General features: G+C 45.9%; 1 protein-coding gene across 8 annotated transcripts in view; it reads right to left on the reverse strand.

Moving 5' to 3' along the window:
* BAZ2A (bromodomain adjacent to zinc finger domain 2A) overlaps nucleotides 1-20,368 on the reverse strand; it is a 1,275,716-nt gene that overhangs the window by 1,035,310 nt on the left and 220,038 nt on the right. For all 8 annotated transcript variants that reach the window (XM_086959424.1, XM_086959462.1, XM_086959400.1 and 5 more), the window contains one exon: nucleotides 19,886-20,068. In XM_086959424.1, coding sequence (XP_086815550.1) covers nucleotides 19,886-20,068 — 183 coding nt within the window. The remainder of the gene's footprint in view (nucleotides 1-19,885; nucleotides 20,069-20,368) is intronic.

Here is a 20,368-nt window from a genome sequence, read left to right on the forward strand (position 1 = left end):
ACCCTGGTCCCTGGCCAGAGCTCTGCATCAAGGTCTGCCTGCTCTAACCATTGAGCCACACTTCTCCACCTGGGTGAAGCCTCCACTCGTGGTCGGCCGAGAACTGCCGACTGAGACTGTCTGAAGGTACGTTCAGAACCCCGGCCAGATCACTTGCCATCAGACAAATCTGATGATCCTGAACCCAGGACCAGAGACGCAGAGCCTCTCTGCAGAGACACCACAACCCTACTCCTCCCTGCTTGTTGATATACCACATCGTGGTGGGGTTATCCGTCAGGACTTGAACTGACCGACCGCAAAGGGAAGGGAGGAAGGCCTTGAGTGCCAAACATATGGCCCGCATTTCCAGAAGGTTGATGTGAAGCAACCTTTCCTCTGGAGACCAAAGACCCTTGACCTCCAGGTCCCCCAGATGAGCACCCCACCCTAGAGTGGATGCATCCGTTATCACTGTGGCCACCGCTGGAGGAAGTTGGAAAGGCTTTCCTTGAGACAGATTGCCTTCCACTCCCCACCAGGACAGATCCGCCGCAGTCTCTCTGGAGATCCTCATTGACTCCCTGAGATCTCCGTTGTGCTGATACCACTGCCTGCGGAGGCACCACTGGAGTGCCCTCATGCGCCAGCGTGCATGGTTGACCAACAGAATGCAAGAAGCCATCAGACCGAGCAGACGATGGACCTTCAGGACTGGAACAACTGCTCCATAGTGAAATAAAGGTATAATTTCCTGTATGTCGCGAATCCTTTGAGGAGGAGGGAATGCATGACACACAGTAGTGTCCAGTACTGCACCTATGAACAGGTTGCGCTGGGAGGGCACCAGGTGAGATTTGGGTACATTATCGAAAAACCCAACCTGTGCAACAACTGAGTTGTCTCTTGCAAATGATGGAGCACCTTCTCCGGCGACTCTGCTTTGATCAGCCAGTCATCCAGATAGGGGAACACTGGAATCCCCGACCTTCTGAGATTCGCTGCCACCATCGCCATCACCTTGGTGAAGACTCGAGGCGCAGTAGTAAGTCCAAACGGAAGGACCGCAAACTGGTAATGCTGTGATCCCACCGTAAAACGGAGATACTTCCTGTGCGACTTCAGGATCGGAATGTGAAAATATGCATCCTGCAAGTCGATCGACACCATCCAGTCTTCTTCCAACAGCGCCTGAAGAACCTGCGCAAGAGTGAGCATCTTAAACCTCTCCTGTTTGAGATAGAGGTTCAAAACCCTGAGGTCCAGGATTGGACCGAGTCTGCCATCCTTCTTGGGGATCAGGAAATACCGGGAGTAGCATCCCTGACCCCTTTCCTGCTCTGGAACCACCTCTATCGCACCCTTTCTGAAAAGTGCCAGGACTTCTTCCTGCAAGAGAAGTAAGTGGTCCTCCTAGCCACAGAGTCCGCCATATCCATGCCACTCTGAATCACCCGACGAGACGTAGCCTGAGTGTCAGAAACCACCTCATTGAAGTTCTTTCTATCTTCCTCCGGAAACTTAGATGACAACTGCTTAACCGTGTCCATCAAAGCATGTACATATCTGCCCAGCAGACAAGTAGCATTTGTCGATTTCAGGGCCATGCTACTTGATGAGAACACCTTCTTTGCATTTTGATCCAACCTCTTTGAGTCCTTATCCCCTGGAACCTGGGGAAATGCACCTGCCGACCTCTTTGAAAAAGCCGCCTGAACAACCAGACTCTCTGCCGAAGGATGGGATGTCAAGAACTCTGGGTCACCAGGTGCCACCCTATAACGTCTCGCCACTGTTCTAGACACCGCAGGAGCAGTCAGAGGCTTTTTCCAAACTTCCAATATTGGCTCAGTAAGAGCCTCAGTGAACGGAAGAGTCGGCTCAACAACAGATGAAGGTGAAATTAGAACCTCAGTAAGGATGTTAGATTTAAACTCTACCGAAGGCAAAGTTAAGTTCAACAGAACTGCAGCCTTTTTAATAACAACGTGGTATGGAGCCACATCTTTAGAGGGTGCATCAGAAACTGCAGGCAACCCCCACTCAGGCGAAAATTCCAAACCACTTGCACTATGCAGATCCTCAAAATAATCTTCCTGATCCTGAAGTTCGCCTTCCTCTACTTCTGAATCCTCATATTCCTTCTCTTCCATGAGACGCTGAGCCTTACGCCTCAACCACTCCAACCGAACCGAAGTAGTCGGATCCGGTAATGACTCCGATGGAGCCGGGGCCGGCGTCGAGTGAGGAGCTGGAACAGCCTGAGGATGGGAAGCTGGAACCGGCGTTGAATCTCGAATCTGATCCCGAGGTCGCTCCGGAGCCGGCGAAGCCGTGCGTGGAGTCGATGACCTCGGCGGCGCCGTACCAAGCCAAGGTGGATATGGCGTCGGCATTAACGGCAGGAAAGGCGCCGGAGCATAAGCTTAAGGGACACCCAAGTTGTATGACAATGAACCCATGTGACCAGCCGGTGCACCAGTGGGGTACATTGCTCTCGCATATACGCCATACATGGCGTTAAGGAAATGCGAGGGGTCCTGTCCAGGACCAGGAAAGGGAGGGTACAAACCCACTGGTTACTCCAGAGGAGGCTGCGCTGGAATCGTATCTTCATGACCCTCCTGTTCCTCTGGATGATGCACCAGAGTCGCAGAAGCCTGAGGATTCTCAACGTCTTCTTCCTCATGCTCGGAAGACTGACACGGATCCAGAGACGGATTCTGTTCCGGATCCGGAGAAGGCCCTCAAGACTGAAAGGGCGAGGCTTCACCTTCAGGCTCACGAGATGGTGATGGAGACAAAAAGTCTTTATGATGCTTACGAGATGAAGACCTCTGCTTCGAATCCGACTCCTTGCCCGAATGATGCCTCGAGCTATGCTTCTTCCTCTTATGTTTTTTCTTCGAGGAACCCGAAGCATGACCCGAAGCCGACTCCAATCGAGACCTCGACCTCGGCTTCGACCTCGAGCGTCTAGATCTTGACCTCGAAGACCTCTTGGCATCCTTTCCCTTGGCCAGAAGAAGTTTAGCCTCTCGTTCACGCAGAGCCTTCGGGTTCATTTTGGAGCAGGATCGACAGCCTCCGACATCGTGGTCCGAGCCCAGACACCACAAGCAATCACTATGAGGATCGGTTATAGACATCATCCTGGCACAGGATCCGCACTGCTTAAAGCTTGTCTTCTTCAACGACATTTTCGGCGAAGAACAACAGCTCGAAAAAGATAGAGAAACACACAAATAGCAACAAAGTTACTATCCGCAACACAAGAGATCCCAAGAAACCGTTAGCGTCGACGACGCGGAAAAAAGGGAACTGATGTCATCACGCCGTCGAGGTTTAATAAGGAGTCGGTGACATCAGCCGGAGTCGCGCGCGATGCCGTGCTCCTGTGACGTTGTCCACGCCGGCGTGCTACAAAAGAGTTTTCCGAACGTATGCTGACGCAGGGGGATATTCACAAGGTGAGGAATCCACTGGCAGATGTATCTATCGGAAAATAGGATATAGAAGAAGGGTCGAGAGTGGTATTATTGTTTACCTTGATGGGAGACCTGTGTTACCAGATTGTATGCTTGCTCCTATGACTAGGATGTATCATGGAAGTTCTCAAATAGGTAGGGACGCGATGATTAGGCAGTTTAGACAGAGTTGGTTAAATGCGAGATTCAGGAATGTAACAGAGTCTTTGCCAGAGTTGTGTAACATGCCAACGAATGAACCCTGGTAAAAGAACTGTTGCGTTGCCAGGTAAGATTGGAAAGGCAGAAGGTCCCTTCATACGACTCCAGATTGATTTCATCCAATTACCTCCTTGCCGAGGACTGAAGTATGTCCTTGTCATTGTCTGCCTGTTTTCAAAATGGGTGGAAGCCTACCCTACCTTTAGGAATGATATCATCACTGTAGCTAAACTACCACGGAGGGGACTCATACCACGTTTCGGTTTCCCAGTAACAATTGAATCAGACTGAGGGTCTCATTTTAATAATGAAATAATTTGTCTGATCTGTGAAGCATTCCAAATTGAGCAAAAGCTGCACTGTGCATACCCAGAGGCTTCTGGAGTGGTAGAACAACTAAATGGCACAATCAAGTCACGATTGGGGAAGATGTATGAATCTACCAGATTGGAGTGGCCTGATGCTTTACCTCTTGTTCTGATAGGACTCGGAAGCATTCCAGACAGATACACAGGCTTGAGTCCCCAAGAAATACTCATGGGAAGAGCAATGAGGCAGGCATGGGTATCAGGACACAGGCTGATAAATATATCTGATGATTTAGTGCTCGAGTACTGCAAAGAACTGGCTTACCAAGTGGTTCTATCTCTCACCAGGTAGGGGAAGACGCTGTCGCCAGACAATCAACTCCAGCACATGATCTGAATCCAGGTGACTGGGTAGTGATAAAGGAACATACTCGAGAATCTTGCCTAGCACCAAGGTGGGGAGAGCCACATCAAGTGATATTAGTTACTACCACTGCTGTAAAGTGCAGGGGAATTCCAAACTGGATCCACACGAGTCATACCAAGAGGGTGACTGAACCTGAAGAAGTAGAAGCTGAAGATTGTGCAGCTGAGGGGTCTCAAGAAGTTGATCCTGAAGTAGCTGATGAGGAAAAACCAAGCACCAGTCAGGATGAATGGATTCCAGTAGTCGACATACCTGCAGAATTTGTAAGAACCAGAAGTCAAACCTATCTAGACAGTGATAGTGAGGACGAGTCAGGAATAGAAGAATGTACTCAGATTACAGATATCCAAATCAAAAGTAATTCTGAGGAGGACCAGATAATGAAAGGTCGGTGTACTCAGACATTTGAAACTCCAGCCAGAACTCCTGAGTCTGAGGAGGGAAAGATAGGTATTAGGGCGAAAGGTCAGGTAGAAGATAATCAAGAAATCCAAAGACCTGAGCAGGACCAGATAGGTGTAGAAAAGAGTGTTCAGGAAGAAGGCGAACAGAAATGAACTCAAAGTCAAATACAGCAAACTCCTGAACAAGGTCAGATTAGTATCCAGGCAGAAGAAACAAAATTAAGCCCTGGACCAAGTCAGATAGGGAGGACTTCAGAAGTTAATGAAGAACAAGTATTGCCACAACTGAACAAAAATAAAAGAGCATCTGAAGAAAGTCAAAGGACACTGCCAGCCAAAAGATTCAGAAAAGGAGATAAGTGGCCTGGTTTTGTTAAAAGATTGAAATTTCACCTTAAAACAATAAATGAAGAACCAGAGCAAGTAAATGAAATATCAAGTCAAGCCGGACCGCCCACAGAGCAACCCAGAAGTAGAAGTTCACGTTTGAAAAGACTGAATAACAAGTTCAAAGGACCTGAGTGGACGTACGTCATACTTGAAGATTTCGAAAATCTAGAACTGAGTGATGACTAACTGATTGTTGATTAGACTGATGAAGTGAGACCAACTTGAGAAAAGAATCACAGGTTAACGTCTGTGGAAAAGTTACAAAGAAGGGATAAAACCTCTTTAGTCAGAAATGGCTGATTAAAATGTTAACAGAAGACCGTAAAGAAATTGTCTAAAGACATGTTGTAGAATATGCACATGTAGTATAGTAATAGTAGTTATAGTATGGTTTGGATTGAGATTAGCTATACCTTACCTAATGAGCAAAGAAATGCAGAATAACAATAATATACCTGAGTAAGTAGATTCACCTAAGAAAGTATATACACATACACCTGACAAAGCAATTAGCCTTAAGCAACCTGGAGTAGGTTTAGAAGCACCAGATGAGAGAGACTTACATTAGAGAAGAGCTAGAAATAGAACTCATTTAAATGTATTTGCTAATTTGTTAGTACATTATGTAGAAGCTATGGAAATCAGTGATTGCTACGTGTGCATGAAGTTGCCCACATCGGTAGCTGAAGGGGTCACTTATCACTTACTCCTTACATATGGTATTTCATGTAGCATTTTAGCTAGTCTGTTTTATAGAACTGGAAAATTGCAGTATTATTATTCTAATCTTTTCTGAAGTTCCTTTACATAGAAATTTAAATCTTATTTCTAGTACTAGAGACTCTACTCACTGCATGGCTGATTATTTTCTAACAGTAGGATCAATAGATATAGATAAGGCTCACAAAGATAATCTAACATGCACATTACAAGAGAAAGAAAATATGTTTTTAGATTTAGTAGAGAAAAGAAGACAGGATTTCCATAAGAAAACATCCGATAATAAATGGAAGATTGCTAAATGGGCTGAAAATAAAGAGTTAACCTCTAATGGCAAGACTCAAGCTGCTATGTTGCTGGATTTCGAAAAGAAAGGGAAACTCAGTCTCCATAGAGAGAAAACAGATTATTATAACAATACATTCATTGGTTCCAGTGAATGTGAACATAATTTCAAAGTTATTGGGGGTTGTTGTTTCAAAGATGGAACTGAACCAGTTTATCCTGGAATCTATTACATTTGTGGGAACAAGGCCTATTTTAAATTGCCTGATCATTGGTATGGGAGTTGCTATTTTGGAATAGTATTCCCAAATGTATACCATGTAGAGAAATCACTGGAAGCAATGAAGAAACTAATGGATTAACTCGTAGTAAAAGGGCATCATTTGCTGAAATTGTAGGGGACATATTTAGAGCTATAATACCTTCAGTGGGAGTAGTTCTGAACACTCAAAGAATTTGCAAATTAGCAACAGTGGTGGATCGCTTATCGACTGACACTGCTAGTGGATTTCTAATGATCAATACCGAACTAGTTGCGGTAAGATCAATGGTTTTACAAAATCGACTTGCTCTTGAAATATTATTGGCAAAAGAGGGCGGAGTCTGTAGAATGTTGAAAACGCAACATTGTTGCACTTGCATTCCAGACGAAAGCGTAGAAATTAAGAAATACGCGAAAAATATTACCAATTTGAGAGAAGAATTGAAACCACTGGAGGTTGGCAGTGCATTGAAGAGACTAATTAGTGATCTCTCTTCAATAGGTAGTTGGTTAACTAACGTAGGAAAGTGTTTTGTAGGTAAAATACTGATGCCAATGGTGGGAGTAGCACTACTTATTTTAGGGATAATAATTTGTTGCAAATGTCGCAAACATAAAAAGATATATAAAGTAAATCAGAAAGGGAAGAAAAGAAACTTCAGTGAAATCGAGCTTGAAGAATTAAATGGGGATTTGTATAAAAAGATGAAAAACCTCCACATGAATAATGGTGAAAAACCTAAAAGAGTGTTTGAAGAAATAGAAATGAGTAAATGTTGAAAAGTTGGCAACTGTTTCTGTAATATGTGATCATATCAAATATCATCAAAGAGGGGATTGATGGAGCTAGGTTTCGCACGTAAAGAGACTTGCTTGTACTCAACCCTCTCAAAATAAACCGTAATACACTAACATGCTTTGTCTTACTAACAATGCACCACACGACGTTTCTAGTAAGCTGGGGAAGCTTAACAATGTGCTTCTTACAAACCGTAACTCGAGTAAATTAATATGGCCGCCGCAACGCGGGAACTTTTCTGCGCATGCGTCTAACACACAGGTGACATGACGTACTTTCTGCTTTGGTGGGAAAACTTTGCTTCTGCGCACTAGAACTAAAGATGGCTGTTCTATGTGTTTCATGTGCCAACGCTTGCATTGCAGCTTTACTAAATTGTTAGTTCGCTTAATTCCTAAACGCTGCAGTTAAAGTAAAGTAATGGGAATAGCTTAGAGATAAGTGGTATACAGTGCATTCATTTATTCTTTGTTCTAAAATTGTTTCTCTTCGACTCTGCTACTAGCTCGTATTTGGGCCTGATGTGTCATTGCTGAACTCCATCTTGAGATTCTCAATGCGCATGTACTGATTTCTCCTGAGTCCACAAGCCATGGCATTGAATCTATGCCAACGACAGCCTTGCCTGCGATGCGTCTGCGGAAAATGAACTATTGACCCACGGAAAGGAAGACAACTTACCAATCTTCGTATACATTGTATTTGTTATAGAAAAACCCATTGTTGGGAGGAATAAAAGTATATGGGAAAATAAAACTATGGGAGGGAACATAAATATGAACATATGAATCAAGTGACCTCATAACTGAGTATGATGTGATGACCTCTCCTCATCTTTTGACCAATCAAATTGAGGGAATACACACATTTGCAACATTGGGGGGTGGTACACTGCCTGGAAAATGGTATAACTAAGGTAGGCTTAGCTAGTTAGATTGTCCGACTTGTCTGAATAGCTGACCTGTCACTGACCCAACGCACTCAATAGGCCATCGAGAGCAGAGGTGCTGGCAGAGCACTCTTTCAGAAGATTCGATAACCTAATTGGGGTTCTGTGGGAGAAGGTTCGATATCCCAATCGGGGTCCGACTGTTAGCTGCAGAGAGGGTTGCGACACTGGCGTTGCACTTTAGCTGTGGGTACCGGTCCTGACCTGCAGTGGTTCCGTGTTGATCCAATCTGGTCCCTACTCATCCTGAATTCTGATCTGCACTTTTCCTGTTCTACTGGCACCTGCACTATCAGGGGTACTGACCTTTATCCCAGCCCGTGGCCAGGGTTGGCCTTCACACCATTCTAGGTAAACATAAAATTCATGTGGGTATGTCATTGTACGGTTTCCCTTTTCTTACCCTTCCTAGGTTTCAATGCTTAAAGAAAGTCTCATAATATTTTTGCATCATCTTGCTTTTATTATATTCTTCCTAATTGAACAAGTTGTGACTTATTTAGTATGGACTCTGACATTTAAGAATTTACATAAAGTGTTAAAATCTTTCCAGAGTCTGTGGTTATTTTACGAGTGAAAATGTTTATTTACTGCCTATTATGCTAACATCCTTGATCCCTTACGACTCTAGGTACCAGTGACAAGGATTGGTAAGACAAACGGTATAGGTCCTAAATGGTTAAATTAATTTGCTGATTAGCGTAGGTTTACCTGTTCAAAGTGTATGTTATTTAATGGGCCCAGGTGAGTATGGTAAAACGAGCAGGTGAGCCCGCGCTCTATCAAAACACTGTAGTTGTCACCTAGTTTTCCACCAGTGATTACGTTAAATGTGCCCCTTTTTTAGTGAACGAGTTAAAATAGTATAGGCAATCATTCAATGTTTATGGCTATCAATGAAAGAAAGTACCACTGTGGACAATCACTGTGTCCCTCCAGGGTTTGGTAAGGGCAGGAAAGGTAGGTTGGGGCTATGCAGGATCATCATTTATGCTGTCCTTGAAGCATCTCTGCAGCTTCTCAATGTGCAGTGATGGTTTTGCTTTGTTGTAAGGATTATTTGCACCCTTGCTGCAGTGATCACATGACTACCAATTACAGTAGACGACATCCATCACAACACATCTGTTAGAGTTATTTCCAACAACACTGCATCGCATTTTCGTAAATACCTCGGTCAGCTATAGCCTACAGAAGTCAGCAAGTCACATTAACCATCCGATCCGTTCGATAACTTTATTTCGGTCACAATGGACCATAAAAGTTTATAGTAATATGCATACATTACAAAGATTAAGCGCTCTTAAGATACAATATAAAATACACAAATATACAAATTCGAGCTATAGCTCTATTCAATAACATAAAACCAGATTAAACATTAAATTCATTATCGAACGTTCACATTATGTTTAAAACAAAATAGTTCCTACAGGTCGATGGCTGCGTATATCAGTTTCCTACGTCTATGCCACATTCCATTCAAAAAACGCGAGACTGCAAAAATGATGGGGGGGGGTGCGTATCGTACTTTAGTACTCTGAGTGTTTTGGCACACTAGCGAAAGCCTAAATTTCTACATATTGGTATCACCCAGTGTTTTCTTATTGCCTGATACGCTGGGCAAAAAAAGAGCGGTACAAAAGGGGGTGGTGATGGAAGGAGCATCTGAATCAATCAAACACTCACTCAAAAGATCTGGGTTTAATCCATCACCGTTCTTTAGCCCACTCTGCCACCCCAGTTCAGACATGGCTATATGCAAATCAGTCTAACCCTGTGCCTCATGGGAACAGTCCAGCCCGAACTGCCAAGCCATGTCTTCCCTGGACCGGAAACAAGCTTCTGAGGACCGGATTCTGGCATTCCGGCCGTCTTCAGCCCGGCTTGCTTTGGCACACTAGCGAAAGCCTAAATTTCTACATATTGGTATCACCCAGTGTTTTCTTATTGCCTGGTACGCTGGGCATTTCATTTTCCAGGTGGTAATCGCAAACTGGGCAGTCCGTGCTCTTATTACTGTCTCATTTACAGGTGAACACTAAGTGGAAGAGTACCCAATCTGAATTGCATGTATAGTTTTCTTGCTAATGCAGGGAATATCAAATCTAGAAATTCTTCCTTTTTGTAGTCAACTTTGACTTGGAGGAACTCAGTGGTCAGTCATCCCCCCTCGGAACTCGCATGGAGGGATGCGAAGTTGTAATTCCTATAGTGGCTGACCAAATCAGCTTTGGTTAACTCTAGACAGGCTACATCAGGAGTTTCCCAAAGCTCCGGTAGACCAATTCTGGCACTAGTTGTCTTTATAGGAGTCAGCCACAGGATTTTCTTGCTTTTGAATGCATCCCAGATTTCCCTGAATTCGTTTTTGTAACAAATGAGTTCTGGCACGGACCATATTATTTTCCAATATGTTAAAGGGCGTAGTGGCATAACCTCCTCAATAGGGAGTAGCCCTAAGTCCATGCGAAGAGGTACGAGCGGAGTGCTCACAGGAAGACCCAATATGTTCCCCATAAATGCGTGTTATACCTTGGCTAAGTTGGGGGAATTTTGGTGACCACAAAGTTCGGCCCCATATAATGCTGCCGATCTAGCCTGTACGTTATAAATTTCGATGACTGGAGCCGCAGGATTGAACTCAGACTCTCTGTGCAACTTCTGAATTCCCCCCACCACTTTTGTTAATTTAAGTGCAGCTTTCGCTGAGTGCGAATGCCAATCCAGGTGTTCTCCCAAAGTGATACCCAAATACTCGAAGGTCTTAACTCGCTCCAATGGAATTCCACCCAGAAGGGGGTTTGGGCGTGTCTGCCTCGGGGGTTAAAAATCATAAACTTAGTTTTATCTAGGTTTATCTCCAGACCCCTAGATACACAGAAGTCTGCGAAGCCATCCAAGGTTCGTTGGATGCCTGTTAATGTCTAGGACAACAGAGTGTCGTCCGCGAACATCAAGGCGGGCACCCGACCTGTAATTAGCCTCGGGGCGTCTATATTCTTGGCTCCAAGAAGATGGTTAACTAATCCATTAATCTACAGGCAGAACAAGGTAGGGGCCAGGACACATCCCTGGTGCACCCCTTCGTTCACCGGGAAGCGGGCTGACAGCTTGCCGTGCTTCCCGCACCTAACTTGCGCATAAGTGCCAATGTGGAACCTCATTAGGACGTTCAAAAGATAGCATGGTAGACCAAGTTCGAGTAGTACACTCCACAGTTTATCCCTGGGAACCAGGTCAAATACGGACCGCAGGTCAACAAAAATCATATAGAGGCTGCCACCCTCTATACTCACCGTCTCCAGTATAAGACCTGGAGTCTGAATAACTGATCCACCGTTGATGTACCCAACCTAAACCCTGCCTGAAAAGGGGTTAAAATCTCATTTTCTTCCATCCAACTCTGTATTCTGTCTAGGATGATCCATTCCATCAATTTTTGAGTAACATCTATCAGGCTGATAGGCCTGTAGTTAAATAGTTTAAGGGGGCAGCCTTTTTTATAAATAGGGACTATTTCGGCGCCGCGCCAGGTGTCCGGAGGATCCATGCCTTCTACTCCCCCAGAAAGTTATCAAGACCAGGTGCCTTGTTAAGAACTAGTTTGGAAATGGCAGGCCCCCTCCAGTCGATGCTCGTGGGGGAGGCTTGGAAAAGAAATTACGGGGCCATCATCGCTCGAAGAAGCGTACAGGGCCCCAAAGTGTGCTTCCCAAGCAGACGCAGCTATGTTTGGTTAATCTGCCAGATTGCCCGCCCTACTCCCACAGGTGACAATTTTCCAAAAAGATTGAGTCTTTGGACTTTAATGCAATTCTAAGGTCTTCCCAATTATCTGCCTCCCAATCTTTCTTTTCCTTCAAAATCACCCGCTTGTGCAAATGCCGGAAATGCTTTACCCTCGTCTTGTCCTGTGTTTTAACAGCAAGTATCAAATCCTTGTTAGCTTTCCTACAGTTGGCGTTGTACCACAGATGGGCCGAAGCTGGTTTTACTTTTGATCTTCCTTCCGGATAGAACACGTCGGATAGTTTCAGGATAAGCCCTCTATGTATATTCAAAGGCTTATCCCCTAATCCTAGGTGCACGGCATTAACCTCAACCTCGCCCATGTCACCTAAATGCGGCAGGGCCCTTTGATACAACTCGGAAAGTTTATTAGGGGAACCAAATATCTGTGGCCATTTAACTCTACGCCTGTTAGTTAATATGAGAGGAGGATCTATTAAATTAGGATCAGAATCTGAATTAGACAAACCCAGACTCCCTGGTTTCAGCGTCATGACCAGGGGCTTGTGGTCACTGTCTTTCCTAGAAAAAATCTGGAAGTCCAGGACCATGCCCCATGTTCTAGATTCCACCAAAATATAATCAAGAATGGAATTTTGGCCTTCTCTATTGAAGGTCATTCGGCCAGGTCTATCCGAATTTGCCGAAGATATCCATCGTGAAATACTTTGCTTGGAAAGCGGCATACATTTTCTTGGTCTACTGAAAGCGATGAAAAGCTGGTTCGTTTTCCTAAAATCTTTTGTCTTGTCGAGGTAAAATTTAAGACACCTCTTCAGGTCCAAAGAGTGCAGGGATTTTTCGGCTGCAGTGCTGGAATTTGGGAAGAATGATCGGAGGACTAGAGGTTCATTTAAATGAAAGTCCGACAGGACCTTAGGAATAAATCGAGGATTAGTTCTTAAAACCACTCTGTCTTCCTTAAACTGTGTAAAGGGATTTTGTATGGAAAGAGCCTGTAGTTCGCTGACCCTTCTTGCTGAGGTCAGGGCAAATAGAAGGGCCGTTTTCCAGGAGATGTATTTGACATTTGCCCTGTGAATGGGCTCGAAAGGTTGTTTCATCAATTGATTGAGGACCACATTAAGATGCCATGTTGGTGGAACTCTCCGTGGGCGAGGACAGGATCTGTAAAGCCCCTTAAGGAATTGTTTTATTAACCGGTGTGACCAGAGAGAGGGTCCTTTTGAAGTTCTTGTAAAGCGAGAAATTGCTGCCAAATGTACTCTGATAGAGGCATGCGCAAGTCCCGCCTGTGCCAGGTGTAGCAGATATGGTAGTAACTGCTCCGGAGTAGCCTTAAAGGGATGTAGATCTTTGTCCTTACACCAAATGCAAAAGCGTTTCCATTTTAACAAATGGGTCTTGTTTGTGCTCTCTGCTCTTGCTTTCGCGAGGACATCTTTGCACTCCTGCGGTATGTCTAGTTGGCAGAACTCTCGGTACTCAGGAGCCAAGCCGATAATCTGAGAGATTTCAGATTCGGGTGCTGTACTTGCCCGTTGGACATCGTGAGCAGGGACGGATGTTGGCCCAGACGGATTGGCGGGTGGACTGAGAGGCGCTGGAGGTCCGTGAACCAATGCTGCCTCGGCCAGAGCGGGGCAATCAGAATCAGGGTGCAGTGCTCTATCTTCATTTTTCGAAGGACTCTTGGTATCAGGGGAAATGGCGGAAATGCGTATGCAAACACGTTGTGCCATGCGATGGAAAATGCATTTCCGAGGGACCGCAGTTGGGAATGCCAACTTGCGAAGATGCGGCATTTGGCGTTCTCCCAGGTGGCAAAAAAAGGTCGATCTGCGGTCTTCCCCATTCCGAAAAGATGTCATCCAGCCATTCTTGTTCTAGCTCCCATTCGTGGGACAGCGATCTCGGTCTGCTTAGAGCATCTGCTATGATGTTGTCCTTGCCTGAGACATACTCCGCTGACAGCGTGATACTGTGGAGCACAAGCCAGTTCCAGATTTTCTGCGATTCGCGAGATTGAGCGAACGCCTTCCTCCCTGTTTGTTTAAGTAGTGCATTGTCGTAGTGTTGTCTGTCCTGACAAGCACTGGGGAGTTCTTGATGTGCGGTAGGAAAGCCTGCAGAGATAGAAAACCTGCCCTCAGCTCTAGGAGATTGATATGGAGCTGCTTTTCCTGGTCCGTCAACTTGCCGCTGATCTGCAGCTCTTGAAGGACCGCTCCCCAACCCTCTCGGGAGGCATCCATAGTTATCACGTGTGGAGCTGCAGGCAGCAGGAATGTTAGCCCTTGCGAGAGGTTTTTGGGCGATCTCCACCATAACAAGGCCTTGGACATTTGCTGAGTTATCACAATGCGATCCTTGAAAGAGCCTGTGCTCTGAGTCCATTGCCTGGTCAAGGCCTCCTGCAGAGGGCGCATTCTGAGCAGACAGTGTGGAATAAGCAGGATACATGAGGACATCATCCCCAGGAGGGACTTGAAAGTACGGACCGGCAAAGTTTTTCTCGAGGCCACTGCGGTGGCCAGAGTGATAAGCTTGTGCTTCCTCTCCTGAGATGGGAATGCTTTTGAACATTCCGTATCCAATGTCGCCCCGAGAAAGGTAAGAACTCGGAAGGGCTGTAAGGTTGACTTCTCGTGATGGAGCGTCAGACCCAGTTGCTGGAAAAGATTGAGACAGGCGCTGGAGGACTTGACTGCGCCTTTTATAGATGGTGCTTTTACCAGCCAGTCGTCCAGGTATGGGAAGACTTGGTGTCCTTGCGGTCGTAGGAAGGCTGCCACTGGGGAGAGGCACTTGGTGAAAATCCTGGGGGCCGACTTGAGGCCGAATGGGAGGACACAGAATTGATAGTGCTGACCTGCCACTGCGAATCTGAGGAATTTCCTGTGGCCTTTGTGAATAGGGATGTGGTAATATGCGTCTTGCAGGTCTAAAGACGTCAAAGTCTCCTTCCTCTAGTGACCCCAAGATCTCTTGGATAGTCACCATACGGAACGATTGACACTTCAAGAATGTGTTGAGTGCCCTGAGGTCTAGGATGGGCCTCCATTTCTTCCCCTTCTTTTGTATTAGAAAGAAGCGGGAATAGAATCCCTTTCCTCTGTGAGCTGTTGGTACTCGCTCCTCTCGCTCCCTTCTTTAACATTGAAGCGACCTCTTGAAGGAGTAATCGTAAATGCCTGTGTTGAAGATTGCGAGGAGGAGTTGCGGGGGAATTGAATTGAATTCCAACAAATGTCCGAATTGGATCAATTGAAGCACCCACCGATCCGTTGTAATTGATCTCCAATTGTCGAGGAAGTGTGTCAGTTTTCCTCCAAGTTTGAAAAAATGAGATTGTGGACGGACTGGCTGTTGGAAAATGTCATTGGCGTCCGCCAGCGGTTTTCCTTTGGTTTTTTCCCCTGTAGTTGGACCTTCCATACGAGGTCTGGCGACCTTGTTGCTGTTGTCGCTGTTGATATTGCGATCTGCCCTGGTTATAGGAGTATGAGGATTTGCTCTGGTAAGAACCTCTGTAAGAGGATTGACCTCTACCCCTGCTCCCTCGAAAGGACTGGTTCTTAAACTGCAATGTGCCCAGCGCTCATGCCGTGTCCGTATCTTTTTTGATCGTTTCTAGGGCCTCATCGATTTTCTCCCCAAAAAGGTGCTGGCCGTCGTAGGGCATGTCCAGTACCTTAGTTTGGACCTCTTGGCGAAAGGATGTAGCCTTAAGCCACCCCTGCCTTCGCAAGAACGCGGCCCCTGCTAGCTGTCTGAAGCCGGTCATTGCCACATCTACGGCACAATCGATAATTTCCGATGCCAATGTTTGGCCTTCCTTAAGGAGTGATTGAACTTCCTCTTTCAAATGATCTGGTAGTTCCGCCAGATACGGGGCAATATCCTCCCACAATTGCCTATTGTAGCAGCCTAGTAGCGCAATGGAATTAGCCACTTTCTCAGTCATGGCCGACGTGGTGGAAAAGCATTTGCCAATACTGTCAAGCTTCCTGCCCTCCTTGTCCGGTGGAGCTGACAATGGAGATGCCGGATTCCTAGAGTTCTTTTGTGCTGCCTGGGTAACCACAGAATCTGGCTTGGGATGCCCAGTAAGGCAGGCTGGTGCTGTTGTTGGTGCCTTATACTTCTTGTCCAGCCGTGGAACTACTGCGGAGACCGAGGCTGGTGTCTGCATCAGCTGTTTTCCCTGTCCCCATATGTGCTCAATGATAGGAATTGATCTTGTTGTTTTCCTAACCGGGTCTTTAAAATCATATAGGAAGCAGTCTGTTTCATGGGATTCCATTGTCATATGGAATCTCGTGGCCGCTCTCTCCACTAAATTGAGAAATCCGCCAATGTCCACTGGCGGTGAGTCCGAGGTAGTGGGTTCAGGTGTGGCCGGAGATGGAGCGATGTAGTCCTCATCGTCCCTATGGTCGGACTGGTCGTTCCGAACCTCTCCCTCTTCTGGTTCTTCGACTTCTTCGCCAGAAGTAGTGACACTGTGCACTGGTTCTCTTTCCTGACAGATCACCAAAGGTGATGGTCTAGGTCGTGAGGATGGTGTCGGTCCAGATGTAACTGGATTTGCTTCCATTGATGGGGCAGTGGTTGGTTCAGGAAAGCGCTGCTTGTAGTCTTGGATCAAGAACCGTAAGTCTGAAACTATAGACACCGGAAGGCATACCATAGATGTAACCTCCGTCTGGACATGCGAATGTTCAGTCTCTTCTGTATAAACCATCTCATCGCCCTCTTCATCGGTGCTTTGGCACTTTACTATGAGATCCGAAGGACTGGTGGCCTGTCCGTACTGGTCTTCGTCTGATTCCTCGTCCTGCAATAGACGTGACAGGGGTAACTTTTGCACCCTACTTGGAGACGTTAAGTCAGGGGTTATTGGTTGTTTCGTGCTCTTTTTCGTAGGCGGCTGACTGGCAGCTGACAACGGAGAAATCAAGTCAGATTGTTTCCATCGTCGGCGGTGTCGTCGTCTACTGATTTTCAATCGTCGTCGATGATGGTTTCGTCGACGGTACCTTCGTCGACGGTTTCGTCGTCGATGGTGCGCTCGTCGACGAGGTCTTCGTCGCCGTCGATGGTGTTTACGGTATCCTCGTCGAAGGTACCTTCGTCGACGGCCCAGTCGTTGATGGTGCGCTCGTCGACGATGTCTTAGTCGTCGACGATGTCTTCACTGTCGTCGGTGTCCTAGACGACGGCACGCCAGTCGACGAGGGTGTCTTTGTCGACGGCGTCGACGATTTTGGCTTAGTCGTCGACGCTTACCTGCCGTCGACAATGGTGTAGTGGTTGTCGTCGATGAGAATGCTGACGACGCCATTGTCGTCGACACCGTCGTCGTCGATGTAGAAACATAGACTTTTGATATATGTTCTCATGTAACTGTATTGAAGTATTTTTGATAGGTGGACACATCTCCACCTAATAAGTATGATTTTTAATTTGCTGTGTATGTCTTTCAGATTGTATGTGCGGCTCCTGAAGAAGGCGTTCTTGTGAAAACGCCGAAACGCGCGTCGAAGAGGACTAATATTGTCCGCCACTGTTTTATGAATTAATGGTGTTATTTTTTGTATTACATTGATTGTTTATAATAGGTCATGTGTCGCATTTTTATTATGTGTTAGAATTTTAATGTTTTTATCTTGAGTATATATACTAAATAAACAAAATATTTTGTACTTTTTATTTATTGTGTGCTTTATACTTATCGTTTCCTCCCTGGTGATATTATATTTGATGCTTTTTTTCACATTGAAACAGACTTTAGACACAGTCTTCTTCAGCGCTGAGGAAAGCGTCGACGAAATCGTCGTCGACGGCGCAGACTTCCTGAAGGCAGGAAGCTCCTTGTCAGACGTTGTAGATCTTGCCTCAGAAGACTTTTTGACAGTCTTTTTAGGAGGAACGTCTGTAGGGCTAGGGGAAGCAACCCTTGGCCTCTTCAAGGATAATTTAGCCATCTCACTGTCTTCTGAAGACTCCAGGTCGTCTCTGGTTTTCAGCCTGTTCAACCAGAGGAGCAGCCGGCCTTCTCTGTCTTTTAGTGTTTTTGTAGAGAATGTTCTACAAATTCTACCCTCTTTAGGAGAATGGTCTGGATAAAGACAGTATAAGCAGGTTTCATGCTTATCGACGAGGAGCCTCTTCTTACCACAAGAAGAGCAAGCTCTGAAGAGACCCTTCTTCTGTTCATCAGCCATGGCGTATTTATGAAGGAAATATCCAATTTCTGAGAAGAAAAGAGAGTAAACTAGGAAACCTGAGGAGAACTCAGGTGGAGACTCCCTAGCACAACGTGCGGTAGAAAATCTGAGAGACTGAAGCACCTGACAGGAAGGTTCTAGAGGGAGGTGGTAGCTGATTGGCTACCTTCTGGAGTTTGGTCCTTTTTACAAAAGGACATAGATAGGCTACTAAGGCAAGGCCCTTAGGCCTACTTTTCTCTATGTATGTCTATAGGACATTACTTTTCTATGTACCGGAGACTCCCGTCTTGACGACGGGGAATGATTCAGGCATGTGAATCTATGAAAGACACCCATAATACTGGATAACCGGACTATCATCGGTTGTTGTCATTTGTCCTTCCCCATATTGTTAGATTTCTGAATTTTAGCTTTCCTCTTGTTTATGGTGGCACCTCCACTCTTCATTTTAGAGACTGTAATAGGAGCTTCAACACCAGTCTTGGAGCTAACAGATCCGGTTTGCAGTCCCATAGTAGACGGGCCCATAGAGTCATGATTTTGGGCAGAGGCGCATTGGGCAATGGGTACAAAATCCACACTAGCTGGGGAGTCCTGGGGTCTAGTTTCTAATTGGGCCTGATGACGGCCCTTATTTCCAGCACCCAAAGAGGCAACATCAGCAGATCCTTCCTGGTTAGGCGATGGTGAATGTGCCAAACAGCCCAAGAACGACCGTTTGTCGAAAGTAGGATCCAGGTATAGCCTCCTTTCAGTGATGTCTATTTGGTGTGCCAGCATAGAAGATGCCCTGGTGAGAAATTGATCCAGGGTTCCTATAAATGACCCCGCTAGGATCGACTTTCTCCCCTTTCCCACTTTAGAGGACGCCATAACAAAGTTCGACTGCAGCTAGAGCTCCTCAGAACGGGTGGAGTATAACTAATACTATGAAAGTCAATCAACAAGGACAACCAAATTATCTTAGTACTGACCTTGGCTTGGTAGATGGATTACAAGCGAAAGGGATGGCCCCGTCCCGTCCTCGTTCAGCCTCGAACGGGCTCAAACGGGCCCGCCTTTGGCCCAGGCTTTGCCCAGCGCGTATCCCGCGGGACGGGTGGGAGGATGATTAAATGCACCTGGAAGTATCAAGGGCGGGGCAGCAGGGTGGCTCTCAGCCCCGCCGTCTCCTGGGGCGCGTGGTCCTTCCTGCGCATTAGCCCCTCTGCTGCCACAAACACACAATGTCCACAAGCGTCTCCCGCACAGTTATCCCTTCCAGACTAAAACTACAGGACACCACTACTCATGGCACCCTTAATAGTGTTCCAGGAAGTACCAGGAAGTATTACACGCACACCTCTTGACAGGATATTCTGGCAAATACTTTTAGTAAGTGCATTGGAATAACATGTTGTACAGTGCTTATGAGCAAATACTGACCATTTCAGTTGAAGCAAAAAGGATAACACTGAAAAGGGTTCCTGAGAAATCCAACCCTTCAAACAGTCACGCAAAATAGCACCTAGAGAGCTGGCTAACATTAACCACATTGTAGGCAGCATATCCTGAGTCCTTTCCAACACAGCAGTTTATTTGGGGATGCACAAATTTGAGTCTTTGCAATTCCATTCTCGATCTTAAAACCACTGCTCCAATGGAGTGGAAGCGTAAATATAGCCATTTCAATGTTTAGACCTACCTCTGGATAAATCGGTCCCAAAGGGCTCTAGTCCTTCTGAGCTTAGAAGATGAGATTCGTCCAATTGCGAAGAGAGCTGGGAGGAGTCATCCAAACAACTGGTCACATCAGGGGGTGGAGGCACAATGGGAATATCCAGCTGGCTGGGTGATGGCGTTGTCTCGTAAGTGCACAGTTTAACATCTAGGAAAATCAAGTAGCAGAGTGAAGCGCAATCAATCTCTTAAATGAACAAGAACACTATTATTTCCAGCTTGGTTTCAGGAACCAGTGCTCAAACATTAACATAGCTCAGTCAGATGCAAATTTCCCTAAGGGCACAGACTTCCCAAAATTGGCAAAGTGGGCAGGGTTCATCTCTGGTTAGCGCAAAACAAAAAAGGTACCGGATCAAATAAAATGTCAATCAAAGTTAGAAAGGGGACTTACTTCATTTTTGTAGAGTATAATCCGAATTCTGAATTTATATATTAAGCTGTGTGA

This window comes from Lissotriton vulgaris, chromosome 1_1 (assembly GCF_964263255.1).
Source record: "Lissotriton vulgaris chromosome 1_1, aLisVul1.2, whole genome shotgun sequence".
Classification (NCBI taxonomy): Eukaryota; Metazoa; Chordata; class Amphibia; order Caudata; family Salamandridae; genus Lissotriton; species Lissotriton vulgaris.